Genomic DNA, 24,046 nt, shown 5'->3' on the forward strand with positions numbered 1-24,046 from the left:
GAGTTTCTATTCAATAATCATGACTCACAGCTTTTAATAGAATTTTCCTCCATTAATATACCAAATCCTTTCTCCCCTTTCATTTCTTCAAAACTAATAATTACCATCATATCTTGTAATTTCATACGGTAATTATTAACTCTTAAGTGGTATATGCTATGTAAGTTTGTGATCAACACTAATTTGACTTCACTGGATGTCCCCAAGTTTTAGTGCAAATGAAGAAATTGCTTGTCTGCTCTCCCCAATACAGTAGTAAGTTTTCTGTATTTAAGCTGCAATCCTATATACACTTACAGTTGCCCGAGATTAAGTCCCCTCAAACTCAGTGAGACTTACTTCTGAGTATACATACATAGGGCTGCCCTGTGAAGCTTTAAAACTTTTAAACATTTATTTAAAACTGCAATCCTACGTGCACTCATAGTTTCCAATTAGGTTATAGTTGGGCTTATACCCAAATAAGTGGATACAGGATTTTAACCAAACTCTTGACAATTTTAGTTTCCATACCCTTTTTCAGATTGTATTTTTGTTTAATATATTATGACCAAAATAATACACAGCAGCATTATACAAATATGTGGCGCGGTTGAACATACAAAAGCATTTTGCGTTTTTTACTCCCAAGAGAAGTTGCATATGCAGGAAAAAACCCCTGATATGAACAAAAATAATCTGACATTCAATTCAAGAAATGAAAATCCTTCCTTCCCTCCTTCCTTCCACCAGGGCTGGCATGAATCATTTTGCTACAGGAGGAGATGCCATTCTCCCACTTCCATCTGGACTGGAACTAAGTTTCAGCTGCAAAACCGGCAATGTGATAATGTCCACACTGCTCCACAGAATAGTAGGAGCAGTCATTTAACCCTGCCTAATGTTACAGCTACCCCTCCATTCCTGCATTCTGGAGGGAAATCACAGTGCTATACAGCAATACCTTAATACCCGGAAATAGTGAGCAAGCCTTTTGAGTTCTCCAGATCTCTTTTCAAGATGGATGTTAAGCAACAACAACAAGAAAAAGTGGAGGGGAGGATGAGTGAAAAAGCTGTGTGTGTTGGAGCCCAGAATTCTGTAGACTGTAACCGTCTTGAGATGCTGCCTAAAAACAACTAGTGTTGAAATATACTGATGAATTTTAATCCAATCCACATTTTAATGTTTTATCTTCCTTTTTAAAACATACCTTTCTAAAAAGATCCACAATACAGCTAGTGGCAGTGTTTGAAAAAGACTAACATCCTATTTCCAGTTACTGACACATGCCTCCTGCAGGCACAGATTTAAATTACTATAAAGTATTCCAGATTTTACCTAAATCCAGCTATGCTGATTATCATATACTTGTATCAAGGCATAGACAAATTATTATTGTTTCCAGCTGGAGTAAAACTTGTAGATTACACAGCTATGGTTGTACATCTTCCTCAGCATCAAACCATACAGGTCAAAAACTAAGCTTCTGGCGTAGGATTCACTATGCCCATGACAGCCTGTTCATAAAGCACAGATGGCAATATCATACCCTAAATTATATTTCCTGCAAAAGGTACCACTTGGATGACAGTTAAACAGATGAATTACAAGGAAAGGTCAGGTGTTTATGCACCTTGTGCTACATAATTATTTATACTTGCATAAAATATTTTACCAAGAGGACAAAAGATCTGAATGATGTAGTTGTGTTGATACATTGCTGGTACAACTTGTTTTCCTTGGAAAACAAAGTACAATAAGTTTTGGTGTGCATTTTTAAAAGAAGCCAGGGCATTTTTAACTGCCATTCCTACATCACTGAACCAAGGTATGTCCGCTACAACTACTTTCTGTTACTAAGTGCTCTGGAAGTCATTCAGTGGTTTATTATAACAATTATCATTTATATATCCCTTTTCACTGCTCAATGAGTTTCACACACTCAATAATCCTCAAAACCACTTTTTAAAGACAGGCTGATATTACTGCCTATATCAAAGCTGAAGGACTGGCAGATGAACATTTATACGGTCCTTTACAACTTCCTTTGGTAGTTTATATAACGAAAAAGCTTAGGAAAACAAAAAGGAAATCCAGGAGGACAGCAAAATCAGGGTTAGATGAGCCTCTCTGGGGAGAGCATTTCACAACTGGTGCACCATCACTGAGAAGGCTCTGCACCCAGAAGCTACTTCAATTCCAATTATAAGGATGCCCAGAGAAGGCCATCTTCATTTTTAATGCTAGTGGGATCAAATGCATCTCAGCAGTTCTAAAGGATTATCTAAAGGATAAGTGACCATGGAACAGATGAGAAAATAAGAGAAGAGCTCTATAAAGGCTGTGTACTTTTGAAGCACACTCAAAGCACATTAGTTCAAAGAATTTTGGCCTCCTCACCCTGAATTACATTTCCCAATAACTGTTAAACTACCGTGCCCAGAATATATACAACATCTCATTTCACATTAGATATTAGGTCTCCTACCGTGTAATCAACCTGCTTATGCCATTTATTCATTCTGTCCGTAACAGTACACTATAGAGTTGTTTTCTATATTTCATAGCAGACTGTTATCCTACCATAAAACTGCACTATTGAATTTTTTTAGTCTTTTTTCACTAAAAATACATTCATTAGTTGTGCTCTATTACGTTTTGAAATATCAAGACTTGTTAATTAAAATGATAAGTTTGTGTTGCATACCTAACACCCCACACATCAAACCCATAGAACAGGCTCCTTTGGGTATTATTAGTTCCACACAGCTGGAAATGATAGTCTGATAAATGTTGGCTGCCACAGTAAATCACATAACAGTAAGGTCTGTCGTGTCAGGAAGCAAGCATTAATTAGTAAGGGCTGATTTAACTCAAAGGATTAACATCCTCAATCATACAGTGAGCCTTTCTTCCATACCACCTCTCAGCCACTCCTTGCGATCTGATAAAGAGTTTGAGGTCAACTTAAAACATTCAGCTCATAATACCTTGCTGATATTGGGTGGAGTTTTTGCTAAGGTAACAAACATCCTGCTACTCAGTCAATGAGAGTTTTTGTCGATTGTTCCAAAGAACCGGGAACTGGTCTTTTAAGGCCTAGTAAAACAATATTGCTCTAAAATCATGTTGTATTTAGCTCTGAAGAGATCTTTACCCTCATTAATAACATTACATTTTGAAGCATTTCAAATACCACGATTAACAAAACGATGAGGTGGAATCCAGCTGTGCCCTTCTAATAGCAAAATGGTTATTAATCCAACAGACATCTCAGCTAGCAAAAGAGGGTACATGATTTTTAACCAACTCCACCTCTCTCCTGTTGGAAGTAATGCTGCATCTGAAACAGGGGTGGGGGTGGGGTGAAGGTTTTCATTCTTTTTTCGCCCTCCTCCTTCAATTAGTGTTAGAGACTTTCCTTTTGTTAAGGACTCCATGATCGCAACATGTAACCTTGTTCTCAGAATGGCTTCGATTATTACTAGGAATAATAAATCTTAAACATCTTTCTTCTTTCAACCAGCAGTCTTACTAGACTATTTATTCCTGTACCCTGCTGTGACACACATGCCCAACTCCATCATCTCTTGCAGCCTTTTTACATTTTCCAAAAATATATTCAAGAGTTCAGGAACAGCAATGAAGGGTAGGTAATACAGAGGGCTGAGGAAGGGGTAAATCTGGGAACAAGCAATGCCATCAGTACTGCTGGCGTGGTCCTCGGTACAATGAATTGTGGGCAAAATCACTCAGAGAGCTGCTACCACTTTGCCACAACCATGGCAAAATACAGTTTAAAAGTGAAGGGCATTTTACACTAATTTGCCACCTCCATTGCTGGTTGCAACAGTGCTCTTGCAGTAGGTGGGTAAACAGCAGAGGGAGGGAGAGCAGCAGGAGTGGGTGGGTGAGTGAGTAGGTGAGGAGAAAGGAGAAGCAGGTCTGTTGAAGGGCCATTGAGTTGTAATTGGTTGGTGATTGGACATGCAGGGAGATAGCAGAGACCTAATCTGTCATCTCACCCAATCTGCTGTCTCAGCCATATGGTTCAATGCAGCTCGTTACTGGGCTCAGCCTTATTGATAGGTCACTCTACGTAACTAGTACCCAGTAATTAGGGAAAGATTCTACCAGGCTGCAACTCAAACACTGCATGGGGGAAACATTTGGAAGCTAAATTGTAGATCATGTTTAGGGTAATTGATGGTTGTGGTATTTTGCTTTTCCAATGGAAAAGAAGTATTTATTGCGACTGACCTATATCTATGTGTGCAAAATTCATACTCCTATAAATATTCTTAAAATCGCTGATTATGATGCACAGGTGTCAATCCCACTGAGATTAGTTTTTGGGTATTACTGTCATATTTTATGAAATTATAAGACTGCTCCATCTGGTCTTTAATGAAACACCTGGAGCTACACATAGAAAGCTCCTCTCTCCATACTCAGCTGGCTGCTACTTTAACCTGGTACTGAGAAGCATGTAAATTACAGTGTGAGTCATATTTGAACTTAATTACAAATTGCATACATACACCATTAGCTACACTAAACCCACTAAAAGCTACACTCTGGTTTATGGTAAACTAAAATATGATGTTTATTAAACTGTTCTCTACATGTGCAGAAAGATAAGAACAGGTAAGTAGAATTCATTCGAACTAAGATTCACCAGCCAAGTTTTTCTGATGAAAAGTGAATGATCAATGGTATATGGTTATTTCCATGCAAGTATTTGTTGACTTTGAAATTCTTGGCGCTGGCAACTAAATCTTTACATTATTGTCTTAGGGTAATTTAAATGTCATTACGCCAGTAATATCGCTTTGAATTTTGTTTGGTTGCTTGTCTCTAGCATTTTTGTATTATTTTGCTATGGCTGTATGCTAATGCAATAAAGGTTTGATTGATTGACTTTGAAATCCTTTAGAGATCTTTTACTTAACACCAGAACTACATTGTAGTTAGAATATCTATGTGCGAATTGGAGTATCATGCTAGAAAATCTAATCAGCACAGGTATCATAGGATCCAACACTTTGGTTCCCCAAAAAAATATTTGCGCAAGCCAGGCCATTTTGGAAAATTGTTTCTTTGTTCCATTTTGGAAAGTTGTTTCTTTGTTCACTATGCATTTGGACACCTCTTAAGATATTATGACCAGATTCTGCATGATAGTTCCCGAGATCAAGGTGCAGGTCTTCATCTATGTTTTGATACAGGTGGACACCAATTTGAATCAAGATGACAGAATAAACTTTTCAAACTGCAGTGTTTTCATTTATTGGAATCCCTGGGCAATTCCAGGTACAATGCTGCTAGTTATTAATGAAAAACCTATTCCATTTAAATATATTTCATATTTTTAAAATAATAAGATCTTAAAAAGTGAATGTTCTGTAATTTCTGCAAGTATTTGGCATAATTCACATATTTTTTTCCTTAATTTGAAATCTACTGCAAAAATTGAATAGCCATGACATATATCCTTAACTATAATCCTCATTTTGAATTAGCATAAACATGAACTATCACCAGCTACCAAAACTTCAGAAAGGCTGAACTTGCTGATGACATAAAACAGAAAGACTCAAAAGTCAAAGGTCACATCTCTTCTACCTTCTTCTCCAGGACTTCACAAAGTGAAATGCATATTGCAGCCAGACATCCTCCCCCAATCATTCCAACCCATTTTTCCTCAGAAATTCAACAAGGATGGAATTACATGTTTGCACTGGAACTTGCTGCTCTTTAGCCTTCAACATTAGTGCTCCCTCAGGCAAGGAGAGCACTCTCAGTGCCTCAGACCCACCGCCTGCAATAACCACCTGTTTCATAGTTCTGAGCACTACCCTGGCTCAGGTGTAAATATTGCAATATGTTTAACATGGAGGAGGGAGAATCAAGAAAGTGTAAACAAGCATTAGCTTTCCCTGGTTGTATATTTTTAGGATAATATCTATGTTACATGTGAACCTCCAGATTCTTGCATTCTGTTAACAAACCTCTTGAATGTTGAGCTCCAGAAGCACATTCAGGGTGTCAGAAATTTAAGATGACTTAAGGAATTCTACCAGGCTGCAACTCATACACTGCATGGGGGAAACATTTGACTATTGACTAATTAGAGGACCAAAAAGAAATGTACCAAATGTACTGAAAAGAAACACACAAAACATGTTCTCAATGCACCCCAAACTGTATACTCTCTTCTGATCATGAATGATAGGCACTCATTCAATGCAGGCACTCATTCAATGCATGCAGCTGCCATAATCTGTAAACCGATAAATCTACAACAGTATTATTTCTGCTGACAACAGCAAAGGAAACTCCATGGAGAGGACAAATCTTCATAGCAACAATGGGGAACAGTGCTTGTTAGTCTATCTTGGTGCACTACAGCGGTTTCTAAAGGAGTTTCTACATTAAATTAGTCATCTAGTAACTATTCAGGCAGCTGAGAATATATCACCTAAATCTGATTCTTGACATTTGCACTGTCACCAGACATCTCCACCTCCATAGTTCAGAGAATGACATGCCCTTAACTAGATTAACCAACAGGTTTTCAAGTTGAACAAGGAAATAATCCTGCTTTTTGGATTCTACTTGGCTCCAATCATTCCTCATTATCCTTGGTTTGCCCAGAATATCTAATGATTTTTTCTTCGTTGCAACCTGGCAATGCTAAACAGGGAAATGGTTCTAGCCAGACCTGAAATAAAGATTGGAAAATCTACTACAGATACATTTAAGACTGTATTTTTCTGCTTTCTCATTAAACTATAATGAGGAAAAAACCATTCCAGAGTCTTTTTTTAATAACTTCATCAATATATCTGAATATCTCATGCACCCTACTCTTGTGTTAAAGCAAAAGTTTGCTGAAGAGCAGAAGGGAAATTATGAAGACTAAGGGCTCTTCCAGACTTGTGCTTGTCCCATGCCTAGAAAGCATGTATCCAAGCATTTTTCCACTTGCCCCAGTGCTTTCCCCCAGAAAACCTGCTCTTTAGTGATAAATTGGCACAAACATCAACCCAGAGAAAACTCAATTGACACTTGTTCCGATTCAGCGGTAAAGATTGGGTTTCTTCTGAGGAAAGCAGCGGGGCAAGGGCAAATCTGGATGAGCCCTGAATAATAGCATGTAAAAATAAACTGAGGTCTCAGATAGAAGAAATGAAAATGCAGGAACACAGAAATAAAGCAGTAACAGTCTGACAGCTACCGAAAGTGTTGGCTAGCTGGTCTGCATTCTCAAGAGAAGGGGGTAGAAATCACTGGACTTCAATGCTAACACTTTGCCATTGTGAATAAGCAGAACAGGAAGAAGCTAGGAAACAGAGTGCCATAAATAGCAGGTGTTTTGAAATGATTCTCAGAGTCAATCTAGCTATCCCAAATGACAAGCAGAAGTCAATCATATAACACAGGAAGCAATCACCAAGCTGTCTGGCAAGCATCTCAGCTTGAAAGATTGGCCAAACATGGGAACAGCTGACAAATGAAAGGAAATACGAAATATGGAGAAAATGCAGCGTTATAGTAATGAACCATCAAACAACTGAATCATGCATAAAATTAAATCACTCCAACTTTATCCAGGCTATACTTGATATATTGAATTACACTGTAACATATTTTTTTATTAGCTAATTACATATCAGCCGACATATACTTGTTTACATTGAAGATATGTATTGTGTCTGTATTGAATCTTTTGTAAACCTAAGGTATGGGAACTTCGTTGAAAGTTACATTAAGACAAACTGAAAATCAATTAAGCATTCTTAGAGAAATGCTTATATTGATTAGAAAGCAATCTAGACAACACAGCATTTAGCAAACGTATAAAATTTGAATATTCTGTTCACTTGATACTATTACATAGCATACTGCTGCAATCAGATAAGTAAAACAAGTATTTAACATGCAGAATATAGATCTGAGGGTCAAAAGATTAGACAATGTGTGATTGAATCCCCAGCTTGTTGCTATTATCATTTTAATAAGAATAATCGGGGGGGGGGGGGTAATCTGATCAAGACTGGAACACTTGAAAGGAGTGAGCAGCACACCCCCCTCAATTTTGTCTCCTTAGCTATCGTGGATCCCACCAAAGACCTACATGCCTTATTAGTGGGGAAAACATGTGTCTGTATACAGTGGTGCCCCGCAAGATGAATGCCTCGCAAGATGGAAAACCCGCTAGACGAAAGGGTTTTCCGTTTTGGAGGTGCTTCGCAAAACGAATTTCCTATGGGCTTGCTTCGCAAGACGACAATGCCTTGCGAGTTCCTGCGGTTTTTTTTCCTCCCCCCCTTTTCTAAGCCGCTAAGCCGCTTATCAGCTGATCCGATCAGCAGATTAGCCGCTAAAAGCCGCTAATAGCGCTAATCCGTCAATGGGCTTGCTTCGCAAGACGAAAAAACCGCTAGACGAAGAGAATCACAGAACGGATTCTTTTCGTCTTGCGAGGCACCACTGTATTCTCTTTAATGGTGCATACAGCAGCTTTGGAGATAAGTTAGATCACAAACATGGTACCAGTGCCCACTGCCACAGCCCCACTGCAACAACCCTGATCAAATTTGGAAACCCTTGCAACTACTCCAAAAAGAAATAAAAGCAAGCAGGCTTTCCTGTCACAGATGTCTAACTTATGTATTATCTAGCTTGGGCCTTTGATTCTATACCAATTAAATCAGTACTGAACATGTTCCTTTCTTGTAGTATAAATGCTACGTACCTAATAAATCTATTTTACTATACTAAAATGCCTATGGGTTTAAAACCTATATGATACTCAGGTTGCAATCCTATGTGAATTTTCTTTTGACCAAGTCCCATTGGAGTTCACTTCTGAGTAGACATGAAAAAACAGAAATGCTAGATGCTATGTTGTGTTCATGCTACTTGCAAGTTGATATCTTGGGTTCCAATATTAAAAAACACAGGTGTCTCTAAAGGGCACTTAAATTTTTTCTAGGCAATTACTATTATTACTAGGATGTTTTTTAAATATTAAGGGAGGTGGCTGTAGATGCAAGTATATGACATCAATTAAAAAACTGTTTGGTCTCCCACATGCTACTTCAGTGCTTGATACAATGGGTGGTATTCAGGCAGTTTTTATTCAGAGGAGACCAACTGAATGAATGAACATGACTAAGTTAAGCCCATTAATTTCACTGGGTCTACTCTAAAACAAGTTGAATACCAGCCAATGTGCCCCTCCATCTTTAATGTAGGTTCCTATGTCCTAACAGGTTTAATAGCAATAACCTGATACTTAGGAAATTGCTTTAACTTGACTAATCCATGCAATCCAGCATTGTATACTCTGAATTAAGCCCCACTGGTTTAAAGACGACAAAGCAAAGTGTACAAGGAACTCTTTTTCAACAGCATAATATTTCATCCAACTGCACCACTCGCTATAGTTGGCATATTTACAGAATCAAAGTTCCATCAAAAACCTCCAGTATGTGCCCTCCCCTTTCAAACTCATAGAAAAATTCTTAAAACCCACAACCCATTTTGTCTCCCTAACTACTTCCTTGTACCCTAATTGTATGCCAAGGTATTGTTATGATTGATTGAGGACAATATAATTGTTGCTGTTCTGATTCCAAGACAGTAAAATCACACCAATGAAACAGGACAATTCTCTTGTCTATGCTTTATTTCTTTTGTACTAGAGGAAAACCTGCTTTCACATTTTCTTTTTTTCTTTCTTTTTAAATATTGACGCATGGTGTGTGTGTGTGTGTGTTTGCCATACAAATTACTCCTAGTAATATATGCTGAGTATTGCAGAGCCCATTTGGCCAGATTCTAATAGCTCCCCTTGGGAGCTGACACTAGCTTTCAGCCGTAGCCCATCACTGCAGATTAGCACAAGAACATGTGCTGCAACGGCATCCAGTTTTGCTTCTCTTACACCAAGAGATGATATTCTGAGAATCCACAAGCAAGTCCTGTGCGCCTCTGAGAACTGGAATTCTATTTTTAAGACGAACAATATTAAACCAAACAAAAGCCAACTAACTTTTCTGTTAAGCTACTGCAAAATCTTGTACTTTGTGTCACAAAATGTCTCTCTAGAGTTAAATAAAGTACATTTTGCATAATTCATAGGTTAGCACAACCTGCTACTAAGCGTGTAACATTTAAACTATGCTGAGCTAGCGTCTTTCAATTTAAATGAAGCAAGCAGCCTTTAATTTCATGTGATTTTTAAAGTAATATTTGCTTTAGATAGATGCTTTCTAGAATATTTACTTAAAGAGCCTAAAGCAGAAAAGCCAGATCCACATGGGCATCATTAAATGTACCCCAAGGAGCATATAATCTTATCAGAATGGTGGAGATTGTCCTCCAAACATTAATTATGTATTATTAGCCACAGGAAAATAAATATTACATGTTTTGTGTGTAATTTTTCTGCCTTTGTTCTGTATTTTTTTAAAAATGGCATCCAAGAAAGATACAGGCTTGTTTAAACTTAATTCAATTTAAATTAAATTCTCTGTATTTTTTATATTATTGAGAAAAAAGAATACATTTCCATATCTGAGAGGACTAACAGGAAACAAAAATCTGCTCCTTCATCTGACCTTCAACAATTATGTCCTCTTCAGCAAAAAAGAAAAAGGAAAAGGAAAAAAGAATACACACAGCTGTTTTATTAATTTATAAGCACGGGGCAAGCCTTCTCTAAGTCACTTCAGTAGCAGAGCTATATAAAAGCACACAGCAGCATCGAGTATGGCTTTTTAAGCATTCGGGTATCCAAGACAAAGGCTGAAAGATTTGAAATATGTTCAATACTCACTGAAGGCAGCAACTGCCAGAGCCAATGTGACAATAATGGAAGCCCATGAAACCCACAGTGCCTTCTTTCTGTAGCTTTGAGCTTCATGCGGTTTTAGTCTTGTGCTGCTTTCTAGTAAACCTGGTAAGGGAATCAGAAGAGGAAATCAGTGTGGGCTGTGTTTTATTCCCCTTTTAAAGAAAAAAAGAAATTAGGTCCATTCAGAACCAAACCAGGAATTCCTTGTGTATTTTTCCCGTTTAGGAAAAATCCTGTTCACCTTATTTATATACCATAAATAATGCTAAAGCAGGTGCATGGGTTCAGGTTTGTCTTTGTATTTCACAGGAGGTTAAAAAAAAAAAGAGTACCAATTGCTGCCTGGAGCAACCTGGAGCCAATCATAAAATAACCAGACATCTTTAGATTTTTGCATTCACACACTCAATTCCTGATCAAACCTTAAAGAGCATGGGGAGAGATTGCTTAAGGTGCCAGTGAAACAGATGCACAAACCGAGCAGCAGCTTGATAGAAGAGCAAAATAAAGGTGCTGATATGATGCATTTCTGAAAATCAGAGCAGGTGCAGTAGAGGTTAACATACGCCATTGTTGTGCAGCCATCTCCCCAAGCTTGTTGGGGTTTTTTGTGTATTTCAGTTCTAAGGACTTTATTTGCTCTGTGATCTCTGGAAAGAATAGAATAAATATTTCCAGTTGGATTTTGCTAACTCTTGACAACAAATGAGCCAACTATCACAGGATCAGACTTAACAAAACCCCAATGAATTAGTGGGGTCCATACCAAAAGAGCAATAGGAGGATCTATGCCCCGCCAAAATAGAACACATATTTGTGGTGCAAATTTAATAACATTATAGTTAAAATAGTTAAAACCAGTTCTTGGTTGCTACTGGATTCTGAAGGATGGTACAAGTCTAAATTGTTTAAACACCACTCGAATTAAAATTTATGCATTTTACATTAAAATATTTGAATCTTACATACTATTAGAATTGGACAAATGTTTTACAATTTACTACCTCCAGGGGGAAAAGGAATGTATCACCAGGTAAATTGTTCCCCTTAAAACATATTGTGCTTGTATGTGTGAAAAATCTTTGGGGATTGCACACAAGCATCTATCAGCCAAACACATAAAATGAAAATAGTTTCACAGGTAACGCTAGACCTTTGCAACTTATATCATGAGTGCCAATCCCATCCAGAATGTGACTTCAAATCTTCCTGTGGCACATACCTGGGTTAATTTTTACACAGACAAGGCTAGAAAGCCTATATTATAATTATAAAGTCATGTTCACATTTGAAGATTACTGCATTTGATATTTTAGTACATGTAATGAAAGATGTGATGTGTTTTATTAAATTGATATTTTTTCCCATTTGTCTGTAAAAAATAATTTGTAATTGATACAAAGAAACTCTCCTGCTGACAATACATTTATGAAGTTGGTTTTTTACATATGCTGCTTTAATTGGTATTACACAGACCTTTTTATTTCAGATTAACTAAAAAAAATTTAATGCATTTTCTTATTCCAAATACAGTAGTCACACACAAAGATTCTCTGAATCCTAACTAAAGTAGAGAGGGGACTCTCACAACTTTGTTTTATACTAGACACTGAAAAAGACTAAGCTTCCTTAAAGGCTGAAGCTAAAACCTTCATACTTTGTCCATGATCCATCAAAATGCACCTAAGCACCCTACAGACCTAGCATTTCAAAAAGAAAAGAATAAATTCATTGACATTTTGATTGATTAAAGCAAAAAATAAAAACTATTCCTAACATTTCCTTGGAAAGAATAATAGCTCAGACCTGTGAGTTTGTTATCAATGGAAAGGGAGGGACAAGAAATTAGGTTCTGAGTTCTTTGTCTTATTTCCCCCATACATCCATTATCTTTTACTAGGTCCTTTGTTCCTTCTCACCATCATCGTCTTACATCTATAGAAGATGTTTAGTGGGAAGATCATTCCTAGGTGAATCAAGATCCCTCTATTCTTGAGCCCAAACTCTTGAATATAGACCAACTTGGCATATACTGCCCAATCCTTATAAAGTGACTAAGCCACTGCAAAAGGCCTTCAAATATCACTATTTCGTTTAGGAGAGCGGCTCCTAATTAAATAAAAATAAAAATGGATGCACAGTGATCATACCCAACAAGATTGTAGCCAGAATGCTGCCTGGGAATAGGATCATCCTTTTTTATAACTCGGAAACTGAAAAAGGACTGTGGACAGTTGCAGAGAACGAAGAGCAAAGAGCAGGCTCCAAGTCAGGCAGGGAGCTGTTTGGCTTTAGATGAAACAGAATGCCATGGGAAGAGTGCAGAGAAAGAAAAACACACAAATCTATTGAATAGGCACGTGCTTGGCAGGTGCCTGTTAGGGAGACAATAGACTGAATGCCCCTTCTTTCTAAGAAGGGGTGTGGAATGGGTAAAATAACATGCTTTCTTTGCAGTCAATGGGGACGCCTGTCTGCATTGTAGTGAATGCATTTTAAATTGCATTTTGAAGTCTGGGTGGTTCAACACTAAAGAAAAGACTGGTGTTTCTTTGTTTAAGGCTGTCAGTGCTCCATTTCTTTTCTAAAATAAAAAAGAATGAGTGAGCAAAGAATTTAACTGCAAGGTTGGCAAAATATATTGTGTTAAGTGTGTGTGGTGTGTGTGTGTGTGTGTAGAGAAAGAATTAAATATGAAAGACAAACCAACAGCACAAGCTTAACCTTGTCTACTCTGAAGTAAGTCCTAATGAATTCAATGGGACTTACTCCCAGGCAAGCAGAGTTAAGATTTCAGTCCAACTATTAAGAAGGGTCAAGGAGAACTGAGAATGGTCATTCAGATGGCTGCTGCAGGTGATAAGACAATGGACGACAAGCAGACTAGTTGTGAGGAAAGAACAGCTAGCGTGGAGGAGACAGACCACGGGAGGTCCATAGATGATGTATGAGAAGCAGGAGTGGCTGAGGAAGGTGAAATACAGGAGGCAGGATTCAGCAATGGAGGATGCACGGCAAAAATGGGTCTATAGGAAGGAAAGGGCGGTAAAGGCATAAGAAGGGATGAAGTCTTGGCATGATATAGCTGGTTATAAGAGCGACGTGGCAGAATTTAGTGGGGTTAAGAGTAGCGATTTATTGGTCAGCGAGGTAAATTAGTAAGTGCTAGGACGTCCGTGAGGGAGATATAGAGACGAGCGGGTGGGCTGCAGAGACTTGGCCGGACCCAGGATGGCGAGAGAGAGAGAGAAGTGCTAGGCGAGTAGAAAGGAGCCGGCCATAGGGGTGAGGTGATTGAAAGAAGGCTTTCCTAGAGAGTCGTCTGGGAGCGCTGGCTTCGCGGTGGGTCGGTCCTGTTCGACGCCAACTTAAGGAATCTTTCGGGAGCCGGCCAGGTGCAGGGCGCGCGCGGGAAAGGAAGAGAAATGGGCGCGTGACAGGAGCCTGGTTTCTGCAGGGGGGGGAAGGAGAAGCATGTTGTGGGGAGACGTCACTGGCCCCAAAGACTCACCTCTATCCTCCAGCTCTTCACTGAACTGCACGTCCTCCCCGACGCGCAGCGTCTCCGCTGGCTGCGGGTCCCGGGCCGGGTAGGCTGGCGGGGGAGTGGTCCCGGGGGGCTGCACGATGGTGGGCTCGGGGAAGCTGTTGCTGCCGCCGCCCAGTTCGTCTCCGGACGTCTCCATAGTTGGGCAAGGCGGCAGAGAAAGCAGAGCAAAGGAAGAAGAGGGCGAGGCGGCAGGGGACGCCAAGCCGGGGGAAAGGCGCGCTCGCGCGGGGAAAGAGACGCCGAGGCTTCCTTCTCACGAGCCAGGCATGCAGCGAGCGAAAGTGGCCGTCGCCTCGCCTCGCCCTGGCCGCTCCTCCTCGCACATCAACTGCAGGTGGGACCCGCCGGCGGCCTCCCCGGTCGCTCGGCTCCTCCCACCGTCCTCGAGGCGGACGAGAGCGCGCCCAAACTCCCCTCCCCGAGCTCCGGCGTCGGAGGGGCTCAAGAGCTGGCGGCGTCTCTCCAGACTCGGAGTCCCAACAAGCCTTGCCTAAAACCTCCCGTTAGCCGAAGCCAATGCTAGGCTGCAGTTAGCAGGAGACACTACACCTCGTGTTAGCACGAGTCTGAGCTCCCACCCGCATCATGGGAAGTTGATGTTTAATTCAACTTGTGCGCTGCCCTATTATCGAAAGAGGTCTCGGTCGCGGCTGGGGGAAGTAACGCGCTCAACCCGCAGCCACCCTTTTTAAAATGCTATAAATTAAAGGAGGAGGAGGAGGAGGGCTCTCCAGGCGTGTGGCGATTGTAGCAGCGATTGCGGTTTAAATAAAAACAAAAAACTATCTCAGCCCGACCTTGCTTGTTTAAAGAGATGCACCGCAATCTATAGTATGTTTACTCGAAATTAGCTTTGGTTGAGCTCAGTGGGACTTACTACCAAGTGTTGCAGACTTACGAAGGAGTAAGGCTGCAATCCTAACCCTATCGACCTGGGAATAAATTCAATAGGACTTTGAAGGCATGGTTAGGATTGTGGTGTAAGCCCCACTGAATACAGTTCTTCCCAGTAATCCTGAAAATCTGAAAGGACCGCAAATCTTGAGCCATCCCATTCCCAACACCTCTTGCTTCATAGATTGGTCATCCTTAGAAATTTTTATATGTAGCTGTACAGCTTTGGGCAGAACTCAATACGGCAAAAACCAATCCTAGAAAATGGATGTCTATATAGGTAGGTTTGAGGCCTCATAGTGGTATACAGTCTGATTTTGTTGAGACACCATCCCTATTTGCAAACATTCACAGTACACTTAGAGGGGAGGAATGGTAAGGGTAGCACCAAGTGTTCCCCCTTCTAAATTCATATACATAATGGGTGTGTGACACATGAAAAAGACCACAAGATTATACCTGAATTGCAGGATATGAAGCACAACTTCTGACCCCAGCTGCTATGGAGGTTAGACATGTGGAAGGGGTGAGAAACAACTGTGATTCCTGCTGCTCCATTGCATAAGCAAAAATGTCCACACGCTGTTAAGGACTTCCTAAGGTGAGTTAATGTGATGTTCAGAAAAATACCTGTTAAAAAAGTTCTCAGCCACAGAATGGCCCCAACTGTCTAGATTTGTGGGTGGCTAAACATTTTTCTATAGCCTGTGTGATGGGTTAGCCTTATCCACTCAGGAAAATGCATCACAAAGACAATAGGAAAGGGGGGCTACATATAGGGACTAGTGAGTAAGCCCACAAAATAAGTGACTATTGGAAGGGACTGAAGCAGGCAAGGCTGCTGATGGACAAGTAGAAGGATAGGATGGTGGGTTGGGCAAGACCAGCAGGGTCTCCAGACCTTTGGCTCGCATTAAAACAGGAAAAAGTCAGTTATACATTTTTGAAGAAAGTTACGAGTCCTAAAACCTGACTCATTTGAAATAAAATAGGTTTCCTCCCTATTGGGGGAGGGGAATGCAATATTACAGTCACTTCTTACCAATTTTTCATCACTTAGCTGTTGTTTATTAATATAAGGGAAAGGTAAAGGGACCCCTGACCATTAGGTCCAGTCGTGACCTACTCTGGGGTTGCAGCCCTCATCTCGCTTTATTGGCCGAGGGAGCCGGCGTACAGCTTCCGGGTCATGTGGCCAGCATGACTAAGCCTCTTCTGGCGAACCAGAGCAGTGCACGGAAACGCAGTTTACCTTCCCGCCGGAGCGGTACATATTTATCTATTTGCACTTTGACGTGCTTTCGAACTGCTAGGTTGGCAGGAGCAGGGACCGAGCAACAGGAGCTCACCCCGTCGCGGGGATTCAAACAGCCGACCTTCTGATCAGCAAGTCGTGTAACCTTAAATAGTAATTGTTTGGTTTTAGCCACTATGGTAGAATGTTATCAAACAATTACCATAGTCTGAGAACTTTATGGCAAAACCAAACATAAATAGATAATCTGACAACCAAAGTCTGCTAAAATAAAAGGGCTTTTAGTAACAGCAAGAAAGGGAGCCAACCAAACTTCATGGGACAAAATATTCCATAATCAAGGTGCAACCACTGAAAAGACTGTTTCATCCCACTTAAACATGCTTCTACCCAAGTGGAGCCCAGAGAAGACCCTTTCCGTCCAATTTTCAGCAGGCAGGGTGATATGGAAGGAAGCAATCTGGACTTATGTCATTTAGGGCTTTGGAGGTAATTGCCAATGCTTTGAATTGTGCCAGGAAAGAAGTTGGTAATCAGTACAATGTGATCTCAGAGGTATGCACTCACCAGCGTCCTTGCAATTGCATACGGGACCATTTGAAGCTTCTCAAGACTTTTCAAATAAAGCCCCATGTACTGTGTGTTTAATTAATCCAACCTAGTTGTACCTAAGGCATGTTTTTTCATGCAAAGTTCTAGCCTCCTCAGAAATGAGCACAGCTGGTCAAATGCTCCTGGCTACATCCTCTATCAGTCTATCTGGTCTTCCATTTGTAAAACTGAGCCCCAAACACGCCCACGCCAGATTGTAATTACTCCAAAACAAGCTGAAACACTATTCCAGAGACTGTCTCTTTCTTTAGCATTTTTAGATGGTACTTGATACATACCAGGATTAATAAAATGTTTTAAACATTTGAAATGCATGGTTTTCCCCTCAGATTTTTTAAATTATTATTCTATGTGGATTGTTGGAAAGGGTAATTGGAATTATTTCACAGATTTATGCACTTTAACTTAGTAATGAACCCTTTAACACCTTAAAATTCCTGGTATAAAATATTTGTTTTGGATATTAGGTGAATACAGAAATGGCTTTTAAAGGGTCTATATCTGGCAAAAAAAAGGCTAAGGCATGTGTCTCTCAATCTATTTCCTATTGCTGTAACAAAATTATAATAATTATAATTTATTTATACTGCCCTAGTCTCTGTCCTCCTATCCAGCAACACGAGAAAGGTTCTTGTCCATTGTCTCTGAAGTCAGCCTTAACTACGGGTCCTATTTATGAATGAACACAGGCGGCTTTGATTGAGCTGAATAAGGGGTTAGTCTAACTAATGACCACTAATTTCGACTTAATAAATTCTGACCACATCAGAACCCCTGACATGTCAACAGTCCTCTTTTTATTAAATACATCATTTCTGCTGAGCCTTTTAGGGTTATCCTTCCATTGAATCCACTTTATGTCCATCCTAATCTGTACTGAGGGTATAATATTAGCCCTATACCTAATAATAGCCATATTTACCTCAATACCAACACTCCAACTATTGCTATTATACCAGTTCTACTCCTAGCAATATCCGCCTTTGAAGCTGCAACAGGCCTCACCCTTCTAGTCAGTTTTGTCTTCCATCTGGTAGGGGACAACTAAGAAATGTCCAGTTTATGCCTTTTCCAGATATTTCCCTGGCTTGAATATGTGGTTAGATTGCTCAATTGGTAGCACTTGATCTCAGGAGCCTCATACTAGGCAAAAAGATTTCTGTATTGCATGGAGTTAGACTAGATGACCCTCATAGTCCCTTCCAACTTTGCAATTCTATGATCTGTATACTGTTTTCTGCCTAAGTGCAGACTAATCAAATCTCAAAGATCCTCTCTTATGGAGGCTAATCTCATCCACACACACTTCCTAGTACTCATATTTAAAATAAATAGTTTGAAGTGGACTTCTGTTTACCTTCAACTGAAGCTAGTCAGGATCAGGTCCTAAGTACTCGTCAATTATTTTATTATTTGATACATCAACTAAATATTTGTGATTTGATTGTTAGCAGTTATTAGATGTGAAGAATAAAGAAAAGTGGGTTTAAAAATAAATGTAGTTCAAATCCATCCTGTTGAGCTTGTCTGAATGAGGCTGTGGATGGTTTTCTAAAGTCAGCAATTTTCATTAATGGCAGAACTTCGGCAATGCTTTTACAGCAGTCATTTGGGACCGTTTGTTTGTGACTATTACAACAATGGCTTAAATATATATAATATCTCTTAATCCTAAATACTAATCCTTGAGATACATTCAGCTGAGCTTTCAAATATAAGTTTATTAAATAGGGAAATGGAATCGAGGAAAAAAACATTAAGGTTGAGCTAGGAGCTGGTTTGTTTTAAATTTTCAAAGACCTATGCATATTAAATGTTTATTTGGTGCGGGGGGGGGGGTGTTGACCAGTGGGACAAATATTCCTTGTGACAGGATGCAAGTGTAAATATATGGTGACTGTGTTATTTATTACATGTATTGCTATTAGTATTGCAGTATTTCCCTTCATATAGGAGGAAGACACTAAAGCAGGTGCAGGGAGCCTGTGGCTTTCCAGAAGCTGCTGGACTACAACTCCCATAATTCCTGAGCATTGGCCACACTTGACTGGGGCTGATGGAGGTTGCCTTCCACCCCACCAGCCCCAATGGGCACCTGCCACTGCCTAGGAGTAAGCCCCACTGAACCCAATTGGACTTACTTCTTAGTAGACATGTATAGGATTGCACTCTGTGCTGTGCCTATACCAGGCTTCCTCAACCTCGGCCCTCTAGATGTTTTTGGCCTACAACTCCCATGATCCCTAGCTAGCAGGACCAGTGGTCAGGGATGATGGGAACTGTAGTCTCAAAACATCTGGAGGGCTGAGGTTGAGGAAGCCTGGTCTATACAAAGGACTATAACAGATTGCATCTGTATGTATGTATGTATGTATGTATGTAATCGTTTCCGTGTGCTGCGCTGGTGCTGGCTCTCCAGCTGCAGCTTCGTCATGCTGGCCATGTGACCCGGAAGTGTCTTTGGATGGCGCCGGCTCACGGCCTCTAGAGCAAGATGAGCACGCAACCCTAGAGTCGGACACAACTGGCCCGTACAGGCAGGGGTACCTTTACCTTTACCTATGTATGTAATACTTACTATGCACCTATAAAAAAAACTCTCAAGGTGTCATACAATGAAGTTGTGATGGACACAAGTAATTTTACTCTCAAAACCAGTTGCAAACATGTCACAGCATGCCACTGAGGGGTTGACCACATCATAGTAGTAGCAAGATTTTAACAAGTCTTGACTTACCAGGAAAAGGTCTGCTGGAGAACACTGAGTGGCTTGTGAAGAAAAAAATGCATCTTCAACCATCATCACAGCCATGGAGTAATCTTAATGATGAGCTCATACCAATGTTCAGTTGTGTTCCCTCCACTTGGATTCCAGATGTTTCCAACTTGGAGTGGTGACTTGTGCCCATTGGAACTGGTGGGCTGGAAGACAGAAAGCCCAACAGTAGATGGAGCCAGAGCCAATGACAGGCAGATTCAACTAGCTCTAGTTTTGTCCACATCTTTCTCCCTGCTGAATTTTATAAGGACAACACTGAGACCGAGGAGGACAATGATAGCCATTGACACCCCCTGGTCAGGCAGATGCAGGGAAGACTGAGGTTGATGCTCCACTAGCCCCAATGGACCAGCCTGTACTGCCAGTTTGCTTCAGCATCCTCAGCGTAAGTTCATACCAAGGAGCAGTAAGGCTCTGCTAAGCAAGAGATGCTGCTTTGGAGTGATCCTGCCAACCACCTGAGTTATCCCTGTATTCCACTAATCAACCAGAGCTTCAAGAACAGCACCAGCCAATGCCACCCAAGCTGGAAGATTCCCTCAGTGCATTCTTAAATTCATCAGAATTTACCAGCTTCCAGGAATGGGCTATCCAAAAATCTGTTATCTTTACTGGATATTTAGATTCAGTCTTATGATCAGTGGAGTTTCATTTGTTCCCTAGGAAGAGTTTTGAAGAAGCACATTAAAAGGGGGGGGGGGCTAGAGGCTGTTATGCAAGCAAACCAGAAAAAAATTCCCCAGGTGTGTTTTAGAATATGCGTCAGGTAGTTTTCTGTTGACAATTTTTATACAGGTCATTATAATACAGAGAAACCAAATGTTGCATCACAGGTGCCTGAAAATGGTTTGTTTGTCTTTCCACATTGCTCAGTTCCCTAAGAGCACACTTACCACTTTAGTGTATTTTGATGCTAAGTGGTCAAACAAGTTTATTGCTAGTCATTTACTTTATTTCTTAGGACACTGAAGCAGAAACAGCCCTGATTTGAGGGTGCTAAATGTGCAACATGTTAGTGTAGTACTTTCTGTTTTTGCCATAAGCAATGAATATGGTGTTTGTCATCCTATCAGCTTACGTTTATTTTTAAAAATGTTTTAAATCTTCATCGTAGTGATTTTAGATATTATTATTCTCGTTATTATTTCTGCTTCATATTTTTAAGAATAAATCTGAAAGTTTACAACACATTAGAACATCAAATAAAACAATCCAGGATAAAACATTACTAAAGAAAGTAAAATATTCCCCTAAAGGTTTCAAAACAAAGCATTACAAAGGAAGTTGACTACAGAATGCACATTTAACACAGTAAAGATAACAGAAAAATTATCTTAAACATTTCCAAACAAAACATTACTAAAAGAAGTCAAATATAAAGTGCACATTTAAATCAGCATACGGTAATTAACAAGAGAAAACATATTGTCATAAGCATAGAACAAACCTGCTGCTGTTGCTGCCAATCCTGCCAGTGGCGGTTCATGGCAGATGTAGAAGCTCAAGCTCAATGACCGAGGTCTGCACTAAGAGACAGCCAAGAAGTTATCAAACTTCGTTAGAGTAACAGGAAATGCAAGTACTGTACTGTGCTCCCAGTTAAGTGAGGTTAGGTTATTGTAGCCATACTTCAAGTGGACCCATTAAAATAATTGGATTTCAGTTAGCCATTTAGGTCCATTCACTTCACTGGGTCTATATTGAGTCAAATAACACTTCCTGTTTCGCAGTCCATGTCATCTGAAATAGGATTTTTTGCAATCTAACCAGGGCCGTCTTACCCATAGGCGCTAGGGGTGCAGGGCACCTGGGCGCTGGGCTCTCAGGGGCGCTAGGCCAAGAGTCCGGGGCCCGAGAGTTGAGTCTGGGGAAGAGCCCGTCCATCAGTTGGAGCGCCGTGGCGGGCTCTTCTGCTCAGGCAGCTCTGCCCCGGGAGTTTGGGGGCGACTGAGCCAGCAAGACGCTGAGGCGGCTGGCCAGCTCCCCCCTCCTGCACACCTGGGACTGGGCAACCTGGGAGGGGGGCGCCAGCTGGATCTTTGCACCCCAGTGCCGCATATGCTTAAGACAGCCCTGAATCTAACACAAGGAGAGTGAAATGTGCAAGCACCTGATGCAGAAACAATATCTCCTTTCACTGCAACAGAGCTTTTAAAGAACAAACATCTCCAGTTATGAACAGATACTACAAAGGCCAATTGAGTACTTTGCTCGAGGGACCTCACATGCAATCAACTTAATTTATTTTAGTGGTCACTGTGAAATGTAAAAAATAAAATAAAAATCCAAACATGAGCTCTGGGCGTTGTTTGAGAAACTGGGTTGGTATTATATAACTCTAGAAATTAAACATCAAGTGTGGCATAACTGAGAAAGTTTGACATAAAATTATGAACCTCATAAAAATGGGCTGTCACAGAAAAACCCTTTAATATTTTTTTTTAGAGATGAAGCTTTGAATTCAATGGCTGTGTTTACAATTCATGTTAAGCCATAGCTAATGTTCAGCTGTGGTTAACACAAACTAGCAGGGAAGCTTGCGAATCAAAAGTTCCGTGGACTTTTGGTAATGACAAATCTCTCGCAGTGCCACAGTACCAGGCCTGTAGCGATTAGGTTTCTTGACTCCACTAGTAGAGGGAGTGCTTTTCCTAGCAGCTTTGGCAGCCAGCTGTTTATGTGGAGCTTTGCTACCAGTGGATTCACAGGTAGTCTGCTTGGTACGGGCCACTTCCCTTTACTTTTTCACTGTCAGGAATGGATCCTTTAAAAACATTTCCGGTCCTATCAGCTGCAAGATACATGTCCCACTCCTTCCCCAACAAACCCACTACTCGATCCAAACTTATTATGATGGAAGTTTTTGGGTTAAGCTCACAAGGGTCTTGGTGGTGGTGGTTTTATAACAAGTTTTTTTTTACAAAACAACAGCAGCAACCTTCCTTGAAATTCCAAATTGTTATGCCTGCTTATGAGGCCTAATCATAAGTTGCACACATGACTCTTTCCAACAATGGAACGCTTTCAGAAAGCAAAATGGACAAATCTTGAAAGTTACATATGAATATACATTTGCAATGTGCAACATAGAGCAAAGTCATATTAAATAGCAGACTTCTTATAATTTCAGAATGGTATTTTACAGCTCTCAGGTTGCTGAAAATGTCAATGTCCTAAAAAAATTCCCAGTTCCTCTGGACCATATACTAATACTTCCTGCCTGTCACCTCTGCCTATCTGTCTTTCAGTTTGTCTGTTTCCATGAAACGTCAAGCCACTAATACCCCCAAATTTCTGATACCCTATTATATAAGTTTAAAATTGAAATGGGGCTTATGAGGACATGCTTTTTAAAATTATTTTTATAATATTTTATATTCCTGTGGTTGGCTTTGTACTTTTTAATTTAAAAAGTTGGTATATAAATCAATTAAATAATGCAATTGGTTTGAATAATCGGCGGCGGGGGGGGGGATGCATTTGAGGTTCAAAGAAAGACTTCTCATATATCAAGGATGTCTCCTGTGCTAGTTCAGAGCTGCCGATTCAGAAGTCATTGGTGAAGTCCAGCATCCATGAAATTACATAACAAAGGTAGGAGAGTTAGGATAATTTCAACACTTTGAAATATCCAGACATCCCCAATATGAAATATATATAGACATCGCCAGTATGTTAATTCTCCTACAGCTGTTTGTGTAATAAGTGGGGGAAGGGTTGTCACTCATGAATAGAGGGAATGACCTGAATGCAAAAATTACCAGGTTCAAATCTCAGCATCGGGGAAAGAGAGGCACTTCTCTAATGTCCTGCAGGATTGCTGCCAGTCAGGCACTGAGCTAGATGAGCCTGACATCTAGGAAGCAGTCCAATGCACAACAGGTGCATCTTAGTTGTTACTTAACTATATTTGTTACTTAGCTATACTTTCATTTTACACTGTCTGCTGCTTTTTAAGACTTCTCTTTTAGCTGTTCATCATGACCTTCTTGACCAGGGGTCAGCAACCTTATTCAGCTGTGGGCTGGTCCACCGTCCCTCAGACCATGTGGTGGGCCGGACTATTTTTTTGAGGGGGGGTATGAACGGATTCCTATGCCCCACAAA

General features: G+C 40.4%; 1 protein-coding gene and 1 long non-coding RNA gene across 3 annotated transcripts in view; one reads left to right on the forward strand and one right to left on the reverse strand.

Annotated features, from left to right (window-relative positions):
- TMEM163 (transmembrane protein 163) overlaps window positions 1–15,049 on the reverse strand; it is a 69,384-nt gene extending 54,335 nt beyond the window's left edge. Inside the window, exons 1-2 of one of the 2 annotated variants that reach the window (XM_083491321.1) lie at window positions 14,361–15,049; window positions 10,832–10,951 (exon numbers count right to left, since the gene is read on the reverse strand). In XM_083491321.1, coding sequence (XP_083347447.1) covers window positions 10,832–10,951; window positions 14,361–14,535 — 295 coding nt within the window. In that variant the 5' untranslated portion in view covers window positions 14,536–15,049. Of the gene's footprint in view, window positions 1–10,831; window positions 10,952–12,999; window positions 13,136–14,360 lie in introns of those variants that run through there. The other variant, XM_083491322.1, reaches the window with a different exon arrangement.
- On the forward strand, window positions 13,623–20,990 carry LOC310701415. The gene is made up of 3 exons (XR_014523042.1): window positions 13,623–14,244; window positions 15,764–15,894; window positions 20,036–20,990. It is a non-coding gene; the product is annotated as an uncharacterized lncRNA (long non-coding RNA).
- Window positions 20,991–24,046: the final 3,056 nt, after the last annotated feature.

Source organism: Podarcis liolepis, assembly GCF_965112155.1.
Source record: "Podarcis liolepis genome assembly, chromosome: 1".
Taxonomy (NCBI): domain Eukaryota; kingdom Metazoa; phylum Chordata; class Lepidosauria; order Squamata; family Lacertidae; genus Podarcis; species Podarcis liolepis.